The sequence below is a fragment of the Oryctolagus cuniculus genome, chromosome 14, assembly GCF_964237555.1.
Source record: "Oryctolagus cuniculus chromosome 14, mOryCun1.1, whole genome shotgun sequence".
NCBI lineage: Eukaryota > Metazoa > Chordata > Mammalia > Lagomorpha > Leporidae > Oryctolagus > Oryctolagus cuniculus.
This window is the reverse complement of record NC_091445.1, coordinates 60,443,776-60,467,119: the sequence shown is the minus strand read 5'-3', so window position 1 is coordinate 60,467,119 and position 23,344 is coordinate 60,443,776. Positions and strand designations below refer to the sequence as shown.

At 44.5% G+C, this 23,344-nt stretch overlaps 1 protein-coding gene and 2 pseudogenes across 12 annotated transcripts in view; 1 reads left to right on the top strand and 2 right to left on the bottom strand.

The window, feature by feature from the left end:
- Positions 1-23,344, bottom strand: part of RAI14 (retinoic acid induced 14) — a 194,735-nt gene that overhangs the window by 35,555 nt on the left and 135,836 nt on the right. For 11 of the 12 annotated variants that reach the window (XM_051853525.2, XM_051853526.2, XM_070056633.1 and 8 more), the window contains one exon: positions 4,520-4,608. The exons of the other annotated variant lie outside the window; for it this stretch is intronic. In XM_051853525.2, the coding sequence (XP_051709485.2) occupies positions 4,520-4,608 (89 nt within the window). The remainder of the gene's footprint in view (positions 1-4,519; positions 4,609-23,344) is intronic. 12 annotated transcript variants of the gene reach the window in all.
- LOC127492921 (U6 spliceosomal RNA) lies at positions 5,907-6,005 on the bottom strand (annotated as a pseudogene).
- LOC127492752 (large ribosomal subunit protein uL18 pseudogene) lies at positions 8,288-8,991 on the top strand (annotated as a pseudogene).

The window sequence follows — 23,344 nt, the reverse complement described above, 5'->3', positions numbered from 1 at the left end:
TGAAGGTCCCTTGCATGTGTATACAATGATTGGCTGCCCTTTCCCTACCCATACTGCTGTGAGATGCAGACTCCTGGGGAGTCATACAGGCAACTGGGCCTACACAAATACCTGGACGGTTAGGCAACAAGGAGAAGGCTCAGTTCCTGTGGTGGGAGCAGGGCTGCAGAAAGTCCTGTTCTGTTTAAGGCACTCTTCTTTTAGGACTCTGTCACACAGGGTCAAATGCATAGGCTTGTTAGTAAAGGGAGCCTGGAAGCTAGTGCCTCTTCTGATAATCTTTCTAGTTAATTCTACCTCCCATTCCCCAGTGCTAAATGCAGGTCTGGGGGAAAAAAAAGCCCAGAAGTCATCTTACTGTTTTCCCAGAAGTGTTTTCTAAGTTAGTTTATCTACCCATGAAGAGCAAGAACAAACAAGCAATAAAAGGTCCCAGGTCCCAAGCAATAGGGATCCATTCCATGGATGGTCCCATGCACTTAGAAGCTGACTTTCCCACGCGATCACTGCGTGCCTGTGGTGCCGCTTGGCAACTAGATAATTCAGGGTTGGGGAAATCTTTCCAAAATAAAAACACAAATCATAATGGTCTTTGAGCCTTTGGGCTTTCATTTTCTGATTTGTAAAATAACAGCAGTGGGTTGGGTGATTGTCAAAACTTTTCTCGTAAGATATGAAATTCCAGGGTATAAAACAGAAGGAAGTGGCAAGATTCGCGATTCTATCATAGCCAAAGACACAGAGCATTCATGCCCATGCATGCCTGTCCCTGCTAAGATCTTCACACCACCACTGTATCACTGAAGGTGTTGTGCTGTGATTGTACCCCAGGTTCACTGAGAAGACAACACTCTAAAAGCTATCATCCTCTAACCACCATAAAAATGCATTGTATTGCCAATGACCACTAAGGTGCAGTGACCAATGCCCTAGCCCTTCCCTTGTATTCCAATATGATCTCTGGCAAAGCAGAGTTACAGGGCCAGAGATACAGCTAACAGGAAAACACAGGCACAAGCAGGAAGAGCCATCACAATTTATCTTGCTAATTGGGCAATGCTGTTCTAGATAGCTCAACATACGTTCCCATGCACTTTTTTCCAGGCAGCCTTTTCCTTCTTTTGTTCTCTTCTCATCATGCTTTTAAGAAATCATGGGAAGTCGGTGCCTTGCTCAGTCCTCGGAAGAAAACAACAAAGACTGAGGAGCCGATCGCTGGCCTCACTGCGAGAAATGTTAGATGAGAGGGAAGTGACTTGGCTCTGACACATCTTGCAACCCATGGGATGCTTGGACAACAGCCCGGCGCCACAAGTGCTGTGTGGATTCTACTAATTTAAATCAGTTCCCACTGACCAGCCCTGAGAAGCACCCAGGGTGGGTCCACAGTGCTGGCTCCAGGGCTGCTTCCTGGATACCAGGGCCAAGGCAGTGTGCAGGGAAGTTGGCACCGCACTGGCTCTCAGAATCCCAGTAAGGACTGTGTTGGTAAGAGGAGCTTATCTCACATGGCGTTGTGTGGCCACAGAAACCTGTGCTTCTTAAGAGCTTGCTAATGGGAGAAAAGCTACTGATGGAATATTAAATTAAAAAGCAGGATATAGAACTTAATATTGAATGTGATCTAACCTGTGTGAAAACGTGCTAGGGAAAATCTAGAAGCATGTCTAGCAAAATAGTTTAAAAAAAATTGGGTGGACAAGCACTGTGGCATAGCAGGTAAAGCTATCGCCTACAGTACCGGCATCCCATATGGGTGCCAGTTCGAGTCCCCGCTGCTCCTCTTCTGATCCAGCTCTCTGCTATGGCCTGGGAAAGCAGTAGGAGATCCTTCCCTTGCATGGGAGACCTGGAAGAGGCTTCTGGCTCCTGGTTTCGGATCAGCTCAGCTCTGGTCACTGTGGCCATTTGGGGAGTGAACCAGCAGATGGAAGACCTCTTTCTGTCTGTACCTCTCTCTGTAACTCTTTCAAATAAAAATAAATCTTTAAATAAATAAATCTTTTTTTAAAAAATTGTCTCCTTTGTAGTTTTCTGTATTTCTCAAGTTTTCTACAATGAGCATATATTAAAGAAACTCATTTTTCCTATAATCAATGAGTGGTGAGAAAGATGTTTTGGTTATGATGGAAATAATTAGACTGCTGTTATTTATTTCATAATACCAAATGCAATGAAATAAAACTATGACAGTACCAGTCTTGTCATTCTAAACTAATACTTTTGAGTTATGACTTTCTTAGAGAGGAAATCCTCTCTATTTAATAAGAACTACATCTCATTGGGGATATGTTGGCCAATTATATTGCCTTATGTGTATATGGTATGACTTTAAAAGTAATGACAATTACGCTGGCATTCTGGCATAGCGGATAAAGCCGCTGCCTATGACATCGGCATCCTATAAAGGCTCCTATTCACATTCTGGCTTTTCCAATTCCAATCCAGCTCTCCGCTAATGGCTTGGGAAAAGCAGCAGAAGATGGTCCAAATGTTTGGGCCCCTGCCACCCACATGGGAGAGCCAGAGGAAGCACCTGGCTCCATTTTGGCCAGTGCACTGGGGAGTGAAGCAGTAGATGGAAGATCAATATCTCTCTCCCTGAAACTCTTTCAAATTAAATTGAAAAATCTTTTTAAAACTTTTTATAAAAGTAACGGCATGAACTTTAAAAATAAATACAATAACTAGGTTCTGAGACTAAAGATAAATTCCACTAATGGAACATAATTTAGTATTTCCATTAAGGTAGTAACTTAGGAAACCATTCATTCTTCTACTGGTATTGCTATTTCTCAAAATATTTTTGGAACTCCCTGTCCAAACTCCCTGTCTCTGCTCAAGAAAATGATTCTGTTACTTCAATCACTCCCTGTGTTTGACCAAAAATGGTTTTTACCAGTTTGACACATCATTTACCTGAGCTGACTTCAAGTAGTTCTCGGCTTGTCCTAAAAAAACTTACTCTCAAAGGATAAACATTCCCAACCACTGAGGTTATTTATATGAAAAAAAATTGCTAGAGATCTTGAAAACAATTTTAAAGTGTAAATTTCCAACCATATTTTGTTATAACAGCATTCTTGCAATAACTGCCTGGATGTCCAAGATAACTACTCTGAAGAGACCAATTTTTGGATGGGAGGGACTTGATGGAAAGCCTCACTTGGAGAAAAACTACGGAGTTTGGCTGGTTTTCTATTTCTATAAAAAAACAAAAACCTATTAGAATCCAAATATTTTCATGTGCAACAGAGAAATAAAAAGCTCTTAGTTGCTTTTGGCCCTTTGTGTGGCCCACAGGGGCACCACCCCAGGTTGGATCCCCAGGGACTCTCTCCTGGAGAACAGTCTTTATGAAATACAATGCTGCATACACTACCTTTCCTTCCCGTCTCCCTGGCCTATCATTTGTCAGCATTCGTGTGTGTGTGTGTGTGTGTGTGTGATCACAGAGAGAAGAGTCTGGGGTGTGTGTGTGTGTGTTTGTGTTGTTTATTCTTGTATGTGTATATGTGTGTTTATTCTTGTGTGTGTATATGTTTGTGTGTTTATTCTTGTATGTGTATGTATGTGTGTTTATTCTTGTGTGTGTTGTTTATTCTTGTATGTGTATGTGTGTGTGTTGTTTATTCTTGTATGTGTATATGTGTGTGTTTATTCTTGTATGTGTATATGTGTGTGTTTATCCTTGTGTGTGTTGTTTATTCTTGTTTGTGTATATGTGTGTGTTTATTCTTGTGTGTGTATATGTGTGTGTTGTTTATTCTTGTGTGTGTGTGTTTATTCTTGTATGTGTATTTATTCTTGTATGTGTATGTGTGTGTGTTGTTTATTCTTGTATGTGTATATGTGTGTGTTTATCCTTGTGTGTGTTGTTTATTCTTGTTTGTGTATATGTGTGTGTTGTTTATTCTTGTGTGTATGTGTTGGTGTGTTTATTCTTATATGTGTATGTGGGTGTGTTTATTCTTGTATGTGTATGTGTATGTGTGTGTGTGTGTGTTTATTCGTGTGTGTGTGTGTTGTTTATTCTTTTTCCCCACCGCTCTCCCTCCCTTCCTGCCACCCAGTCTGCCAATGAGCTGGATGCACTGAAGCATAGTACGGGGTAAGGATCATGGGAAGCTGCTCCAGGTGGAGTTTGTGGCTTCTGTCTTCAGGTCATTGAAGAAATAAGCTCCTCAACAGCTCACTCCACTCAGCCCCTCACACTGTGATTCATAAAAACATGGACTGGATAACACTGTGTGGTGTATACATAGTCTTAGAAAATATTATCAAAAATGGGAGGCAACATGTGTGCAGGCTCCTGCTGACTAACCACATAGAAGACGGAAACACTTGCAAAGGCACAAATGACGGAACAACGTCAGAACCCTGTCACTGTGGGGAGGGTAGAGTTCTATTTTCTTCTGGCTCATTTGTAGACTGGAACTTTACTACAATGAATACGGCTCACCTACTGATACCTACCCTCACACTGGCCTGTTGCGTTAAGAGATTAAAAACAACATACCGGTTGTATCTTGGGCTGTCACATCCACACCGTGTGCAACCATGACCCTGAGGCACTCCGCATGCCCTTTTGCAGCAGCAAGATGAAAACTGGAAAGAGAGGAAGACACAATCTCCTTGAGATGTCCACTCTTTAAGAGTTCATTTCCAACAAAATTTTCTGCTTCTTCAAGTTCACTCTCTCACACCTGAGCTCTCACAGCCAGCCACATAGTAGGTATTGTTATCCACTGCTTCTTAAAGCTGAAGGAAGGGAGGCTCAGTAGGATCCGATCATTTCCTTGCTGACTTCTCAATTTTTTTTTTTTTTTTGACAGGCAGAGTGGACAGTGAGAGAGAGAGACAGAGAGAAAGGTCTTCCTTTTGCCGTTGGTTCACCCTCCAATGGCCGCCGCAGCCAGCGCGCTGCAGCCGGCGCACTGCACTGATCCGAAGCCAGGAGCCAGGTGCTTCTCCTGGTCTCCCATGCGGGTGCTAGGCCCAAGCACTTGGGCCATCCTCCACTGCACTCCCTGGCCACAGCAGAGAGCTGGCCTGGAAGAGGGGCAACCGGGACAGAATCTGGTGCCCCAACCAGGACTAGAACCCGGTGTGCCGGCGCCGCAGGCGGAGGATTAGCCTATTGAGCTGCGGCGCCGGCCGACTTCTCAATATTATTAAGTGGGAGAGCAGAGGAGTTTGATTTTCAGTTTGCAGACAAAAGACCTGGCTTAGAAAAGGAAGACTGGGGCTGGCACTGTGGTGTAGCAGGTAAAGCTGGTGCCAGTTTGAGTCCCGGCTGCTCCTCTTCTGATCCAGCTCTCTGCTAGGGTCTGGGAAAGCAGTAGAAGATGACCCAAGTCCTTGGGCTCCTGCACCCACATGGGAGACCCAGAATGAAGCTCCAGGCTCTTGACTTTGGATCAGCACAGCTCCAACTGTTATAGTCATCTGGGGAGTAAACCAGCAGATGGAAGACATTTTTCTCTCTCTCTGCCTTTCAAATAAATAAATAAATAAATCTTTAAAAAAAAAAAAGTAAGATTAACCACATATTTGTCTCTTTATGAAAAGTAGAGTCCACTCCTAATAAGTCTTTCTTAACTTGCTTCTGTTGTTTAGTGCTTTTATATAAAGTCATCATTTTTATTTAAAAATTATTAATTTAAATAGGAAGGATTTCATGTATTTCATAGATACAGTTCCAAGAAGATAAGCCTCTTCCTTCCTTCCTTCACTCCCTCCCTCCATTCACCTTCCTTCTTTTTTCCCCCTTTAATTTTTGCAATAACAACTTTATTTACTTTATAATCATAGGCTCAGTGCACACTAACTATCACATCGTGTTGAACAAAATAAAAAGTAGAGACTGCTGTCCCACAGGAATAAAGACAAGGACTACAAACAATTTAAAAATGGATTCCTTAACAAATTTGCACATCATCCTTGTGTAAGGGCCGTGCTAATCTCTGTTTCATCCCAATTTTAGTATGTGCTGCCGAAGCAAGAAAAAAGCCATCTTTTTTTTTTTTTTTTTTTTGGCCAGGCAGAGTTAGACAGTGTGAAAGAGAGATAGACAGAGTTATAGACAGTGAGAGAGAGACAGAGAAAGGTCTTCCTTCCGTTGGTTCACTCTCCTAATGGCCACTATGGCCGGTGCTGCGCCAATCCGAAGCCAGGAGCCAGGTACTTCCTCCTGGTCTCCCATGCGGTTGCAGGGCCCCAAGCACTTGGGCCATGCTCCACTACCTTCCCAGGCCACAGCATAGAGCTGGACTGGAAGAGGAGCAACTGGGACTAGTACCTGGTGCCCCAACCGGGACTAGAACCCGGGGTGCCGGCGCTGCAGGTGGAGGATTAGCCAAGTAAGCCATGGCACTGGCCAAAAGCCATCGTTTTCAAGTACTGTAGTCTAAAAAGACAAACTTGTCCAAGTCAAGCAGTGTTATGGTTCTTGGACATCAAAGCCAAATCCACTGTATATAATACATATATATATATATCACATACATATATAGTTGATACATCTACATATAGAATATATAATGTGCTGTATATAAGTGCCTCATATGTGTCAAGCATCCTTTTTTTTAAGATTTATTTTATTTATTTGAAAAGGTAGAGAGAGAGAGAGAGGTCTTCCATCTGCTGGTTCAATCCCCAAATGGCTGCAATGGCTAGAGCTGAGCCGATCTGAAGCCAGGAGCCAGATCACTTCCTCCAGAAAGCCAGAAGCTTCCTCCAGGTCTCCCACATGGGTGCAGGGGCCCAGGCACTTGGGCCATCCTCTGCTGCTTTCCCAAGTGCATTAGCAGGAAGCTGGATTGGAAGTGGAGCAGCCAGGACTTGAACCGGTGCCCATGTGGGATGCCAGCACTGCCAACCTGGGCTTTAACCTGTTGTACCACAGTGCTGGCCTGCCAAGCATCTTATCTTTATACATTATCTACCTTCATTCCCATTACAGCCTTTAAAGGTAAGTCCTATTACTGTCTCCATTAGATACATGAGTCTACTCCCAGCTGCAAATCAGTATTAGAAAATGCTCATAGTCTGGCTCCAGAACTCAATGCCACTTGGGAGTACAAATCGCGCTCAGCATCTTTGGACTAGCCATTAAAAGAAGGACTAACACCCCAGAGCCAAGCCAATTACCCCTGCATATCCCGGGGTGAAGGAGCCTTCTACAAGCAGAAAGAAGCAAAGCACAAACCCATTAAGCAGTCAGGCCGAGAGGCTGAGATGGCCACAAGCTTCGGGCAGGTGCCTGTTATCGAAGCCTTCCCATCTCTCAGTCTCATTACTGTAGAGAGGTTAAGGGGCCTTCAGGTTCCCCTCCTGCCTCAGGCCTGCACTAGGAAGTTGTCCTCAGGCGATCTGCCTTGTAGCTCCTTGGTGTCCGAACCTCTGAATTAATGCCCTGGCAAAATTTTCACACATGGTAGATCTATGCTGGAGCCCAGCATCATGCCCAGCTAGAAAACACAACAGCTGATACTTTAGCCCAAGTCAGTGAGGGGGACAGATCATCAAATGGGATACAGTTCAGTGCTGGTTGCAAATCAGCCCTAACGTAATTATGCATGTGTTTTGGGGGAGTGAGTTTCACCTCTTTCTGCCTACATTTGCTTTGTTGTAATGGGTGGGGATTGAGTCAAATGATTTCTAATTCTCCTCTGGCTCTAACTTTCTATTATGATAGCCAGCCTGGCTCTGATCACCCCAACTATTTCTATATTTGTGCAGCAATCTATGTGTAATGCCTATTTACAGTCCAAATCCACTTTGAAGGTGGTTTCACGTTACAGTGAAACTTTGATTACATGGAATGATTAGGGAATGGAATTCCTAATTAAATGCGGCTGAACCCAAAGAATCTCTCAAAGAAGCAGTAAAACAGGACCTCTGCTTTTCAGCATTGTCGGGGTAACTTAATTTCACAATAAGTAAAGTTCACCTTTAAGTAGTAAATCTTTTATTTTTACTAATCCTGGTGGAAAGTTTTGAAAATTTCCCCAGCTTTAGATGAATATACAGAACAAAACTAGTTGTTCTTGAGAATACATCAATTAGAGCCTGAATTACTGAACTCTACTTTCAGGGATATTGATCAAAATATCCCTGGTTTACTACGCTTTCAAACTGATTAATATTTACCTCTTTTCTTAATATTTATGTGCTGCTTTCTAAGCTGTTCATTTTGCTGTCTCTTATGACTAGAGAAGATCTAAATCAAAAGTGTCTAGGCAGGTCTGTGTGAAACTGCAGTCGCAGGTCTCTGTTCCACAGGATGGGGTTTGTTCAAGTTGTTACAAACAAGGCCTCCTCTAAGAGATACCAAGTGAAGTTTCAAAGATGGCGAGAGGGTAAAACTGATTACTATGCTCGGAAATCCTTGGTGATCAGGATAAAAATAAGTACAACACACCCAAATGCAGGATGATAGTTTGTGTAACTAATAGAGATATCATTTGTCAGATTGCTATGCCTGTATAGAAGGGGATATGATAGTCTGCACAGCTATGCACATGAACTGCCAAAATAATAATTGGCCTGACCAATGATGCTGCGGCCTATTGTACTGACCTGCTGCTAGCTCACAGGCCTCTCAACAGGTTTGGTATGGACAAGGTCTATGAAGGCCAAGTGGAGGTGACTGGAGATGAATACAATGTGGAAAGCACTGATGGTCAACCTGGTGCCTTCACCTGCTATTTAGATGCAGGCCTTGCCAGAACTACTACTGGCAATAACGTTTTTAGAGCCCTGAAGGGAGCTGTGGATGGAGGCTTGTCCATCCCTCACAGTACCAAATGATTCCCTGGTTACGATTCTGAAAGTAAGGAAGATGACCCAAGTCCTTGGGCCCCTGTACCCGCATGGGAGACCCGGAAGAAGCTCCTGGCCCCTGGCTTTGGATCGGCACAGCTCCGGCCATTGCAGCCAATTGGGGAGTGAACCAGCAGATGAAAGACCGGAAGAGCTCTCTTTCTCTCTTCTTTCTCTTTCTCCTCCCCCCCTTCTCTGTGTAAGTCTGATTTTCAAATAAATAAATGAATCTTTTAAAAAAAAAAAGAAACCCTGCTTGTCATCTCAAATTGACATCTTTGATGAGTGGGATGCATTTTATTGAGGGACCCAGTTAATCAAGGCTTTCCTGCTTATGTTTTCATAAATTGTTATGTGTGGTTTTGTTTTGCTCAGAATCACCATTAGACTTGGTCAGGAAATAGATTTTTTTCTTCTTTCTGGGGACTCTATTTTCCTAGACGATGTTTACATCCTTATAAGAAAAAAATATTCTTTTCCAAATTCATAATTTTATTCTCATATATATATGTTTTTATTTATTTATTTATTTATTTATTTTTTTTTTGACAGGCAGAGTGGACAGTGAGAGAGAGAGACAGAGAGAAAGGTCTTCCTTTGCCGTTGGTTCACCCTCCAATGGCCGCCGCGGCCGGCGCACCGCGCTGATCCGATGGCAGGAGCCAGGAGCAAGGTGCTTTTCCTGGTCTCCCATGGGGTGCAGAGCCCAAGCACCTGGGCCATCCTCCACTGCACTCCCTGGCCACAGCAGAGAGCTGGCCTGGAAGAGGGGCAACCGGGACAGAATCCGGCGCCCCGACCGGGACTAGAACCCGGTGTGCCGGCGCCGCTAGGCGGAGGATTAGCCTAATGAGCCGCGGCGCCGGCTATTTATTTATTTTTGACAGGCAGAGTGGACAGTGAGAGAGACAGAGAGAAAGGTCTTCCTTTGCCGTTGGTTCACCCTCCAATGGCCGCCATGGCCAGCGCACCACGCTGATCCGATGGCAGGAGCCAGGTGCTTTTCCTGGTCTCCCATGGGGTGCAGGGCCCAAGCACCTGGGCCATCCTCCACTGCACTCCCGGGCCACAGCAGAGAGCTGGCCTGGAAGAGGGGCAACCGGGACAGAATCCGGCGCCCTGACCGGGACTAGAACCCGGTGTGCCGGCGCCACAAGGTGGAGGATTAGCCTAGTGAGCCGAGGCGCCGGCCTTATTCTCATATATTTTACAAAAAGCTTCAGCAATGTCTGTCCTTATAGATAAAATGAACCAAATGTAAAGGTAAATACATACAGCCAGATCCTCAGTCTTGGAATTTTATAATGCACACACCTAATATATTTTGGGCTTGTAAAACCATTCTTACTTCACATGATCAAATTAAACATGATTTCAAAATGTTTTTTCCAAGAAGTCTCAAATTTCAAGCTGCTGCTCTGCTATCTAAGATACACAGCATGGGGAAAACCCAAGACACAGACAAGGGAACTTGCCGATCATTTTAGTCAGAAGTTTCGGATTCATTTTTCCAGAGGCACAAGGAACTCCATGTGTCTCACTGCTCCTTCCTGCAGAGGGTGTGTTTCTGGGAAGTGGGAACAAAACCAAGAAACACAACATGTGAGTCTGCTCTGGGGGCTGCTGGGTCTTCTCCTTGCTATCCTTCACCCTCGTCCCAAGGTCTATGCCCAGGAAGCAGTCTTCCAGTAATGGGCTGCATCCAACAGGCTGCTTTGTCCTGTGGCTCCTGGTTGGGTCTGACTCACGGGATGCTTCTAGGAGAAGGTGGGATAAGAGCACAGACCAGGGCATCAACCTCCCTGCCAGCTCACACGCGCAGAGTCTCCTAAAGAGACTCCGAATGATATTAGGGTTGGTTCTTTGTGAGCAATCACCTGCAGGAATTGTATATAGTTGAGTATTTATAAGAGCAAATTCAGGGTTTTTTAATTTAAAAAAAAATTTAAGAATTTATTTTTAAGGGCTGGCACTGCAGCATAACAAGTAAAGCTGCTACCCGTAGTGCTGGCATCCCATGTGGGCAAGGTTCAAGTCCTAGCTGCTCCACTTCTGAGCCAGCTCTCTGTTATGGCCTGGAAAATCAATAGAAGATGGCCCAAGTCCTTGGGCCCCTGCACCCACAAGGGAGACCTGGAGGGAGCTCTTGGCTCCTGGATTTGGATCAACGCAGCTCCGGCCATTACAGACATCTGGGGGAGTGAACCAGTGGATGGAAGACCTCTCTCTCTCTCTCTCTCTCTCTCTCTGGCCCAGTCCTGGCCAATGCAGCCATTTGGGAGTAAACTAGCACATCAAAATCTCTTTCTGTCTCTCATTTTCTCTATGGCACTCCACCTTTCAGATACATATTTAAAAAAAAAAATACACCTCTCCAAGGGTAAGAAAAATAATCAACTTAAATAAAAGCCAGTGTACAATTTACAATATCCTACTATGCAATAAAGAACTGCTAAAATTCAGATTTTGAGAAAATAACCACTATCCATCAAAATATGGGCACACACATGTGGATTCACAAACTATCACAATAAAAACAAAGCCAAACAGCAAACAAGTGAACAAACCCACACACATATCTTACCAGTTCAACTGCCCCTGTCATTTGTAAAACATAACCAATACTCTCAGAAAACATAGAGTTGCGTCAGGTGCTAAACTCTGCCACCATGCTGAGATTTCATTCATGCCACTTGAGGCTGACTCCAACATAGTCAATATTATCATAACCATTGATACAGCTCTCATTGAAGTATATGTTACAACTATGGTATAAAACTGAGAAAGTCTAAGTTCTATGAACATACTGTGCAGAATAACAAGGGTTTTTCAGTAAGGCACTAAAGAAAAACTATCTCCCAAATCTGAAATCTAGATGCTCCAAAATCCAAAAGTTTTTGAGCACCAATGAAATGTTGAAAAAGCTTTGGATTTTTGAGGGCCAGTGTTGTGGCATACTGGGTAAAGCCACAGCCTGCGACACCAGCATCCTATATGGGAGTGGGTTCATGTCCTGACTGCTCCACTTCCAATCCAGTGCCATGCTGATGGCCTGGGGAAAACAGCAGATGATGGCCCAAGTGTTCGGGCCCTGCCATACACGTGGGAGATCTGGATGAAGCGCTGGCTCCTGGCTTTGGCCTGGCCCAGCCCTGGCCATTGCAGCCATTTGAGGAGTGAACCAGTGGATGATAGATCTTTCTTTCTGTCTTTCCCTCTTTCTATCTCTGTAACTTTTTCAAATAAAATAAATCTTTTAAATCATGTTTTGGATCATTTTGGATTTTGACTTTCAAGATTAGGAATGTTCAATTTGTAAAGTCTATGCAAATATTCCACAATCTGAAGAACTATAAAATCAGAAACACTCTGGTCTCAAGTACTTTGAAGAAGGGTCACTATGTACTATATATGTCAGTGTATATAGAGTACACAGACCACACATATACTGCAGTCAGCCCTCCATCTCTGCAGTTTCCTTACCTGCCAGGTTGACCAACAGATCAGAATTACTTAAAAAGAACTGAGTTTGTGCTGAATTAACAGACTTTTTTTCTTGCCTTATTCCTTAAATAAATAATAAAGTATGATAACTATTTATATAGTATTTACACTGTATTAGGTATTATAAGTAATCTAGAGATGACTTAAAGTATACTGAAGAATGTGCATAGGTTCTATTCTAAAAATTATGGCATTTTACATAAGGTACTAGAGCATCCTCAAAGTGTGGTATCTGCAGGGGACCCTGGAACCAATGCCCCCTGGATACAAAGGAAGGACTCTACTCTAATATATTCATATATTCACTAATTAAAAATCTGCAAGCTACATGCTGGCATTGCATCATAGCAGGTAAAGCCACTGCCTGGGATGCTGGCATCCTATATGGGGAAAGGTTCATGTCCCGGCTTCTCCACTTCTGATCCAGCTCCCTGCTAATGGCCTGGAAAACCAGTGGAAGATGGCTCAGGTACTTGGCTGCTGCCACCCACATAAGAGATTTGGATGCATCTCCTGGCTCTTGGCTTTGGCCTGTTCTAACCATGACTGTTGCAGCCATCTGAGGAGTAAACCAATGGATGGAAGATATCTCTCCTCTCTCTGATGTTCCAATAAGTAAATAAATCAAAAATAAAATACAAAATAGGAAAGAATAACTATCAAGGCATATTTTGCTGTCTATTGAACAATCTCATTAACTTCTTAAAATAGCCTACCCCTTATCTAATAATATGTCACTGCCATACAACTTGAGCCAGAAAATCACTTTAGTATTCAACTTGGAATAAAGTGTCTATGATCTGAAAAAGTTGGCATCATCAATTGCCAAAAAATGGTCAGTGTACTGGCTTACCTCTGTCTTGTTTTCATGAAAGGTATGACAATGCAGAGCAAGGAAGACCCACATTAGATAATGAACTGACTCAGCAACCCCTACCAGCCCATCTCCTTTCTATGACTAGACTTAGACATCTACGTCCAACCTCGGTGCCTTACACTTGAACAGCCAGCTACCAACAAAAAGAGCTGGGTCATTGTGCTTATTTCCCACAAAGACAAAGCCACGGGAGTTCTGCCTTTATTTTTTTCTCCCTCTCATTTCCCTGGCCCAGGCCATAAAGAAATTATTCATCAGCACTGGAGTAAACAGGACTGCACAGAAGGGCGGGGAGGGAAAGCACTTTGCTGTTATTACTTCTGTGTGTTTAATTTAGATATCCAATCACCTTAAAGTTTTCTTTTTTTAACCTTAAGGCTTTAACTTCAGGAAATCTGCTGCATATTCCTAATGCTCCAATGATGTTGAAATGCTAACAAATCTTCCAACATTATTAATTTATTAAAGTTCAGAGGAGAGGCAAAAACAGACAAGAAAGCATTAACAAGAAACATAATACTAGGGAGGTAATATATGGAACCTTTAAAGGCTCCTGTTACCTAGGATTGAATTTTGACTTTGCCTTTTATCAGTGTATAATCTTAGACAGTTTCCACATCTGTAAAGTGGACTGTGAGGAATAAACAAATTATGTGTTAAAGCACTTAGCAAAATGTAAAGCTTGCAGGAATCACTCAAAAACTATCAGCAACTATTTTTCTAAGATTTATTTATTTCTTTGAAAGGCAGAGTTACAGCGAGAAAGGGAGAGAAAGAGAGACAGAGAGAGATCTTCCATCTGCTAGTTCACTACCCAAATGGCTGTAACAGCCGAAGAAGCCAGGAACCAGGAGCTTCTTCCAGGTCTCCCATGTGGGTACAAGGGCCCAGGCACTTGGGCCATCCTCTGCTGCTTTCCCAGGTGCTTTAAGAGGAAGCTGGATTGAAAGTGGAGCAGCAGGGTCTCAAACAATTTAGATGCTGGTGTTGTAGGCAGCATACTTTATTCACTATGCCACAACGCCAGACCACGAAATGCTTTTTGATTATACCAATATAAATGGTAACCCAGAAAACAGCCCTGTTCTTCGGGGTAGAAATGGGTAAAAGGAAGGCTTTTTGGGGTCTCCGAGGGAGGACTCAGGGATTTAGCTAGGAAAACAGAAGAGGGGCAGAGGGCACAGCCTGTGCAAAGATGTGGATATGAGTCCTGATTCCTGGGCCCCTTGCATGAGAGAAGCAAAACAAGAAGAGCAGTACCAACTACTGTGGCCCCACCCACATCCAGCGGGCACAGTCTGACATGCTGCTTAACGCAAGGAAGTGTCTCCCTGCGCAGAAAGGACAGGCCAGCAGAAGTTAAGTCAGAGCCACCACTGCTTCCAAACTGAAACGTGTGAGCAGGTGCCTAGGGGAGGAGAAGGAGAGAAGAGGGCACACAAGCTGTGTGTATTTTCACAAGCAAAGGTGTAGACAAAGATGACAAAACCCATCCAAGCCCACGCTTGTGCAGAGATCAGGCGTGAGCTGCTCACCTTCGGGCACCTTTCATGGGACTGATGACCCCCAAAGCAGGGGATTACCTTTCACCTCTGACTCTGAGTTGGAGGCAAAGCCAACTTTTAATAAGACACGCAGATGGAAAGCTGGCTTTCCTTAAGTGGAAAAGCAGGACAATCAGTGACAGAACCTGGATTTGTAGATGTCAGACAGTAGATTTCCTTTCTCGGGCAGGGACTCAGTGAGGACAGTCCCTGTGACTGATAAGCTGGGGTCACCCACTGTCTGGGTGGCAGGTGGCTGGCATGCATGGTGTCACCTAAGGCTAAGGGAGCACTTGGTGCCCTGAGTCAGCAGGTGACTATTCAAATGCATAACTGGTGCCCACTAATGGCCTATATGTCATGGACCACTGGCCAAAAGAACACTGCTTAAGAGAGATCTTCCACCTGCTGGTTCATTTCCCAAATGGATGCAATGGTGGTAGCTGGGCTAACTCCAGAACTCCACGTGGGTGCCAGTGGCCCAAGTACTTGAGCCATCATCTGCTGCTTTTCCCAGACATATTAGCAGGGAGCTGGATTGGAAGCAGAGCAGCTGGGACTCAGACAAGCACTTAGAGATAGGATGCTGGCATCACAAGTAGTGGCTTAGCCCACTCTGCCATAGCACCAGCCCCACAATGTTCTTAACAATGTTGTAGCAGGGCATCGGAACTAGCCTAAGTATGGGATAGTTTTCTATTTCTATACTTGCACTGTTATAAGCACTGCTGCTATTCTAACTAAATACATATGATTCTATAATGCTAAGGTATTTGTCCAACACTGTTCTAAGCATTGAGAAACAGCGGTGAATAAAGCTAAGTGCCAGGTTTTATTAAGAAGAGTATAGGGAAACCAGTAGTCTCAAATGGGGTAGCTTTGCATCCTGTTCCCCAGTGCTACGTGGCAATATCCAGAGACATTTTCTTTTACTTACTAGGGGACATTAAAACTACAGGGATTCTGCCAGTATCTAATGTGTAGGGGCCAAAGAGGCTGCCAAACATCCCAAAATGCACAGGACGGTTTCCCAGAAAAAAGATTATCAATCCAGCCCAAGAGAACAATAGCGCTCAACTGAAAAACGTTGGGATAAACCATTAAAAGCAATATATTGTGCCGAAACACAATTTATTGAAACAAATTAAATTAAGACCAAAGATATGGTTCACAAAGCATAAAATTTACCATCTTTTTTTTCTCTTTTCTTTTCTTTCTTTTTTTTTTTTTTGACAGGAAGAGTTAAACAGTGAGAGAGAGAGAAAGGTCTTTCTTCTCCGTTAGTTCACTCCCCAAATGGCCACTACGGCTGGCGCGCTATGCCGATCCAAAGCCAGGAGCCAGGTGCTTCCTCCTAGTCTCCCACGCGGGTGCAGGGCCCAAGCACTTGGGCCATCCTCCACCCCAGGGTGCCGGTGCCTCAGGTGGAGGATTAGCCTAGTGAGCCGCGGGCCAGCCAAAATTTAGCATCTTTTTTTTTTTTTTTTTTTTTTTTGACAGGCAGAGTGGACAGTGAGAGAGAGAGACAGACAGAAAGGTCTTCCTTTGCCTTTGGTTCACCCTCCAATGGCCGCCGTGGCCGGCGCGCTGCGGCCGGCGCACCGCGCTGATCCGATGGCAGGAGCCAGGAGCCAGGTGCTTTTCCTGGTCTCCCATGGGGTGCAGGGCCCAAGCACTTGGGCCATCCTACACTGCACTCCCTGGCCACAGCAGAGAGCTGGACTGGAAGAGGGGCAACCGGGACAGAATCTGGCGCCCCGTCCGGGACTAGAACCTGGTGTGCCGGCGCCACTAGGCGGAGGATTAGCCTGTTGAATCGTGGCGCCAGCCAAAATTTAGCATCTTAAGATGTAATAATTCATGGGCTAGCACTGTGGCGTGGAAGGTTAAACCTCTGCCTGCAATGCTGGCATGCCATACGGGTGCCAGTTCGAGTCCTGGCTGCTCCTGTTCTTTGCCTTTTTTTTTTTTTTTTTTTTTAGGGAAAGGGTTTATTGGCGGAAACTCGACAGACTGGAGGGAAGGGGAAAATAGGGAGGAGACAGTAAGAGATCCAGAGACAGAAAGATCAGGAGATGGAGAGAAATAGAAAGCCACATGTTCAGGAACAGGTCCTTTTAAAACTTTGCCAAGGGGCAGGCAGGGAAGTAGGAGCCGCTCCGCTTCTGATCCAGCTCTCTGCTTATGGCCTGGGAGGGTAATGGAAGATGGCCCAAGTTCTTGAGCCCCTGCACCTGCATGTGAGACTTGGAAGAAGCTCCTGGCTCTTCACTGGCCCAGATCTGGCCATTGCAGCCATATGGGGAGTAAACCAGCAGATGGAAGACCTCTCTCTGCCTCTCCTTCTTTCTATCTGTGGCTCTACTTCTCAAATAAATAAATAAATAAATAAGTAAAATCTTTTTAAAATGTAACAATACAGTTAGGTTTACTATATTCGCCAAGTTGTACAATCTACCTCATGACCTAATCCCAGGACATTTTCATTACCTGAAAAACATCCCCATATCCACTAGCAGTCAGTACACATTTCCCCGTCTCCTAAATCCTTGGCAATCACTAATCTACTTTCTGTCTCTAAGAATAATCCTCTTCTGGAATCTTCTAAAGCTGGGATCCTACAGTAAGTGGTCCTTTGTGTCTGGCTTCAAGGTTCACTCATGTAGTATGGATCAGGACTTCCTTCCTAAATAGTGTTCCATTGTATGGGTATACTGCATTCTGCTTATCCATTCACTAGTGGATGGACATCTGAGTTGTGTCTACTTTTGATTACTATGGCAAGTGTTTGTGTGGATGCAGATTTCAATTCTAGGGAGTATATAAGTATATCTAGGAATGTGACTGCTCAACTGTATCACAACCATTTTTTAACAGACATCTGCAGTCTTATTTGCGAGGCAGAGAAACAAACAGAAATGGACAGCTAGTTCACTGTCCAAGTGCCCACAATGGCTGGGGCTGGGTAGGGCTAAAGCTGGAAGCTAGGAACTCCAACTGCTTCTTCCAAGTGAGTGGCAGGAACCCACCAACTTGAGGCATCACTGCTGTGACTTCTGCCTTCCAGGTTCCGCATTAATAGGAACCTGGAATCAGGAACTGGAGCTGGGTGTCTAACAGAGCCACTCCAAAATGGAATAAAGGTGCCCTAACCACTAGGTTAAACACCTGCCTCTAACATTTGGCCTTTTGAGGAAATGCTACACTGTTTTCCAAAGTCTCTGCATCATTTTACATCTCTATAAACAACATAGAAGGCCAGTGCTATGGCCCAACAGGTTAATGCCCTGGCCTGCAGTGCCAGCGTCACAAATGGGCACCGGTTCGAGTCCCAGCTGCTCCCCTTCTGATCCAGCTCTCTGCTATGGCCTGGGAAAGCAGTAGAAAAATGGCCCAAGTCCTTGGGCCCCTGCACCTGCATGGGAGACCTGGAGGAGGCTCCTGGCTTTGGATTGGCGCAGCTCCAGCTGTTGCGGCCAATTGAGTGGTGAACCAGCAGACGGAAGACCTTTCTCTCTCTCTGCCTCTCCTCTCTCTGTGTAACTTTAACTTTCAAATAAATAAATTTAAAAAAATATGAGGTTTCCAATTTGTCCACATCCTAGCCAAGACTTGCTATTGTCTGATAAATTTTAATTTAAGAGATGAGAATTTTAATTACAGCCTAAAATGTCTAGAGACAAAAGATTGAAGTCTTTCTTAATAAGGCCTTTGAAGTAGCTATTTCAGTTAAGCATCAGCTGAAAATTTCCCTACTGGAATATAAAAGAGTGAACGCAGAGCCAATTACAAACATTTTTTGGCTTTAGCTCTGCATAGGCTTTTACTTCTAATTAAAAAGTGCAGCTTTTCTTTTTAGAGACAAGGAATGTCACTCAGATGTCTATACCGCATGGTATTTTATGAAAGATTTTGTTTGCTTATCTGCTTATCTCTTCATTTAGAAAGGTCAAGGATTATGTGGAGGTAAGAGAAGCAGAAAAACCTTTTATCTACTCCTCTAACCCCAGACTCAGCGATATGGCCCCTGGCCACTGGCCAAGTATGTGCAGATTCTTTCCAGATTCTGATGTAGCTGAAGCCCTAGCACTTCTGGCACCTAAGTCCTGGCTGTCCAAAGAGTGGGGCCTGGACCAGGAAGGAGACTGTTAGAAATTCAGGCTCTCAGACCCCAGCGCCAAGCTGTGGACTCCAAAGCTGCATTTACAAGTGTTGCAGCTGACAGCGCTTGCACAGGAAAGCTTAGAACGCACCCCTAGACCGACTAAGGACAGGCTCCAAGCCTCACATCATCATGTTTGCCAAGGCCCCCATTGTCTCAACATTCTTTTGAAAACATAATCCCCTTTAGCCTTAACAATAACTGCATGGATATGTTCCACAAAAAAGGAAATCGACACCGTTTCATGTTCCTTTATAATCGGGGATGTTTAACTTTGCTTATAAAACTCAGCCGGGGCCGTTCAACAAAGTAACTACAGGGCCCGAGGAAGCAGCCCCAAGATTTACAGAAAGCGACTTTGATCCCTGTGATGCTTATTGGTATTTGGAATGTCCCTTGGCAAGATCCCAAGGTTTCAGAGCGGAAGTTTGGCAGGGCACTTTCTTTCATTTCTTTCCCCTTGATGGACGTCCCTGGAAGCCTCACACAGCAGCTGGGTGGCAGTCTGAGTGCATGACAGTGGAGCCAGCAGCAGAGGAACAGTGGGGGGGTGGGGGAAGGGTTGTACCGGGAGCAGACGGAGGGAGCCTGGGTACCACGCTGGTCACTGTCCCCATCACTTAACGTCCACCCCCTCACTTCTAGACCACACTTAAGGCAATTAAATAACAGCTACACTTGATCTTAGCCAAAAGGCCACGAAGCAATAATTAAATAACTGCTAGCATCAGTAATAATAACAGTCAATTGCTTAAAATACTATACACTAGGCCCATCTTCTCGTGGTTTCTGTTTTGTTAAGATTTGTGCATTTAGCTGCAAGGCAGAGTGACAGAGAAGGAGAGACACAGATAGAGAGAAATCTTGCATCTGCTGGTTCACTCCCCAAATTACCAAAAAGGCACCACAAACACAATCTGGGTTTCCCACACAGGTGGCTTGGGCCTGGGTACCTGGGTTATCTTCTTCTTCCTCCCCAGATGCGCTGGCAGGAAGCTGGATCAGAAACAGAGCAGCCAGGACTCAGATGGGCACTTTCATACGGGATGCTGGTGTCAGAGGGGCAGCTTAACCTGTTTTGACTCATCATTGTCCACACAACAAGCCAATGGAGACTGGGGAGGTGATTAAACTACTATGGTCCCCATTTTACAGAAGAGAAGACTGAGACACAGAGAAGATAACTTACCAAAGGTCCCAGAACTACCAAGCAGCAGAGTCTGGAATTCCAACCCTAGACATCAGCCCCTAAGGGCTGGCTGTTCACCACTATACTGAGAAATGACACCATTTGTTAAATCATGCCACAAGCTGTGAGACGTGCACACCTCACCATTGTGCTGCTTTTTAAAAAGGCAAAGTTTAGGGCCGGCACCATGGCTCACTTGGTTAATCCTCCACCTGTGGCACTGGCATCCCATTTGGGTGCCGGGTTCTAGTCCCGGTGGCTCCTCTTCCAGTCCAGCTCTCTGCTGTGGCCCAGGAAGGCAGTGGAGGATGGCCCAGGTCCTTGAGCCCCTGTACTCGCATGGGAGACCAGGAAGAAGCACCTGTTCCTGGTTTCAGATCAGCGCAGCACCAGCCATGGTGGCCATTTGGGGACTGAACCAACAGAAGGAAGACCTTTCTCTCTGTCTCTCTCTCTCTGTCTATAACTCTACCTGTCAAAATTAAAAAGAAAGAAAGAAAGAAAAGGCAAAGTTTAAACTAAAAAAAAATGTAGGTGTTTGGCAAACACACCCAGACTTCTCACCGGGGCATGTTAGGGTTACCCACGCTCTCAAACAGAAGGTTGTGAATCCCAGCACTGAAGCAGCCTGGGACAGAGGTTTCATTTCCAGCACAACCACTTGACAGGTTTTGCACACCTGCCTGAAATCAACACCTGGGACAAGCCTGGGGTCTGTCTCAAGGTTCTTAACCTGAGAACTTGAACTCAAAAGTCCATATGCTACAGTGGGCAAAGTTCCTTCTACCTGGGGTGTTGAGTCCCAGCTGAAACACACAAACCCACAAGGCCATTCTTAGGAGACCAACTTTTCAGGCACACTCATTCATAGAAAATGTTACTCCTTCCAACCTCAGTCTTGACTCCTTCACCCCTGCAGTATTCCCAAAACCAAGACAGCAGCTACCGTGATTAGGACTTGAAATCCTTCTATGGCTTCTGCCATCAACTTTCATGAATCAGAACGTGATCATTAGCTCTTCTTTTTTTGGAGGGATTGTCGAGTTTCATAAACACAAGCTGGAAAGAGTACTTGGCCATTATGAAATCTCCATTAGGCAAATGATTGCTCTGTGTTGTATTCACTGATACACCTCGAAACTCTAGTACCTACAACCTGGAACAGGTGGTTTTTTTTATACTAATTCCCCAATTTTTCTGATTCACATTTTTCTTTTTGCAGATATATCCAGGGAGATGGAGAATATCAGATGAGATATATTTGAGGGTAAATAACAAGGTCTTTAAAAGGAGTGAAGGTGGTGTTGTGGCACAGTGGGTTAAGCCGTCGCCTACGATGCTGGCATCCTATATGTGCACTGGTTCGAGCTCTGCTTCTCATCCAGCTCCCTGCTAACGTCCTGGGAAAGCAGTGGGAGATGTCCCAAGTCCTTGGGCCCCTGCACCCACATGAGAGACCGGGGCAGAGCTCCATGCTCCTGGCTTCACCCTGGCCCAGCCCTAGCCACTGCACCATTTGGAGAGCGAAGCAGCAGATGGAAGCTATCTCCCCCCACTCCCTGTCTTTCCTTCTCTCTGTAATTCTTCCTTTCAAATAAATAATTCTTTAAAAATAATAAAAGGAGAATGATGAACCATTTGCTAAATGAATGACACAGATGAATACCTTTAGGCCAGTACTGGGGCAATAGATACAACATAATAAAAATAATTCCTCTCACATTAATTAGGAAAGCATGGGCTCTAGCCCCAATAGTATAATAACAGGGATAAAAAAAATCACTTATGTAACTAATAGTCATCAAATCCTAGCTGACTTAACAGAGGTAGTGGAGAGAGCTCACCCACTTTGAAATTAGAGAAGGTTTCAGGAAAGAGATGCAAACTGGACTTCGAAAATGACACACAAGACCCAGCAGGATGCGTGTTGATGGTGGCGTTGGAGGAAGCTGGGGCAGAGGTAAGAAGGCAGGCATGTCTCTAAAAGACAGGCACAGGCCTGAGATCCTGTACGTCAACCTCTGAACCGTGTGGTGCTGCTCAGCGTGAGAACCTTGTGCTCCTACATGCCCTCGCTTGTGTCAGTGGCTGAGTGGGTGCAGATCACTGTCTGTGTGCGCTGAGCCCATCCCACCCTCCCCTGCTCTGCTCTCTATCACAGAGATGCAGGCTTCCCAGGCCCTCCTGACCTCCACATGAAGGCAGGGCAGGGCCAGCCAGCAGAGGGCAATGGCCAGAGGACAGAGGGAGGGGCAAAGCCAGAGAGTGTTGATCCTGAACAACTACCCCTAAGAGCATCTACAATCCCTCACTTTCAATATATACAACCCAACTTTGAAAAGAGCTTTAAAATGAAATATTTTGTGACTCAAGCGTCATTCCTGATTTCCAAATATGTGCTCCTCAATTTTCACCCCTATTGTGGTTATAAGCCTTCTAAAACACAATTTCATAATAAGATATATCCATCTTTAATACAAAATGCTGTTTTCCATTAAAACCTTAGGTTATAGCACATTAAAAAGATCATCACCATGATCAACTGGGAGTCATCCCAGGGATGTAGGATGGTTCAACTTATGCAAATCAATAAATCTGATATACACCACACTGACAGAATAAAGGATAAACAAAGATACAGCATCATTTGAATAGATGGAGGAAAGGGATTTGATAAAATCCAACAACCCCTCATGATTAAAAATCTTTACAAACTAGATATAGAAGGAGCCTACCTCATTATAAATAAGCCAGCAAATAACAAGCCAACAGCTCTAAGAAAATGTCTGGTGGTCCATTCTGTTAGCTGACATGCAGATGTAGCAAAACTCAATAGGCAAACAATGTTAGGGAATAGTCACTCACAAGAGGAAATTAGAGAAGGAAGGAAGAAGGTAACTTTGTAATTTAGGCTATGGGAATATAGTATTCTCTATAGTACTCAGCCAATGAGGAATCCGGAAGGGACCTGCATGCCAGGATATAAACTGCCTGCTGTAACTGCTCTGGGCATGCCTGCTCATCAGACACCCAATCTTGCAAGACTGTTAATGAAGTCTCCTTTTCACTGCACTTTCCAAGTTCAGTTCCATCTCCAGTGGACAGGTGAGGGTATTTCCCACAACAGCTAACATTATACCGAATGCAGAAAAGTTGAAAGCTGAAGGTTCTTTTTCTCTAAGATCTGGAACAAGACAAGGATGTCTACTTCACCACTTTCATTCAACATAGTACTGAAGCAC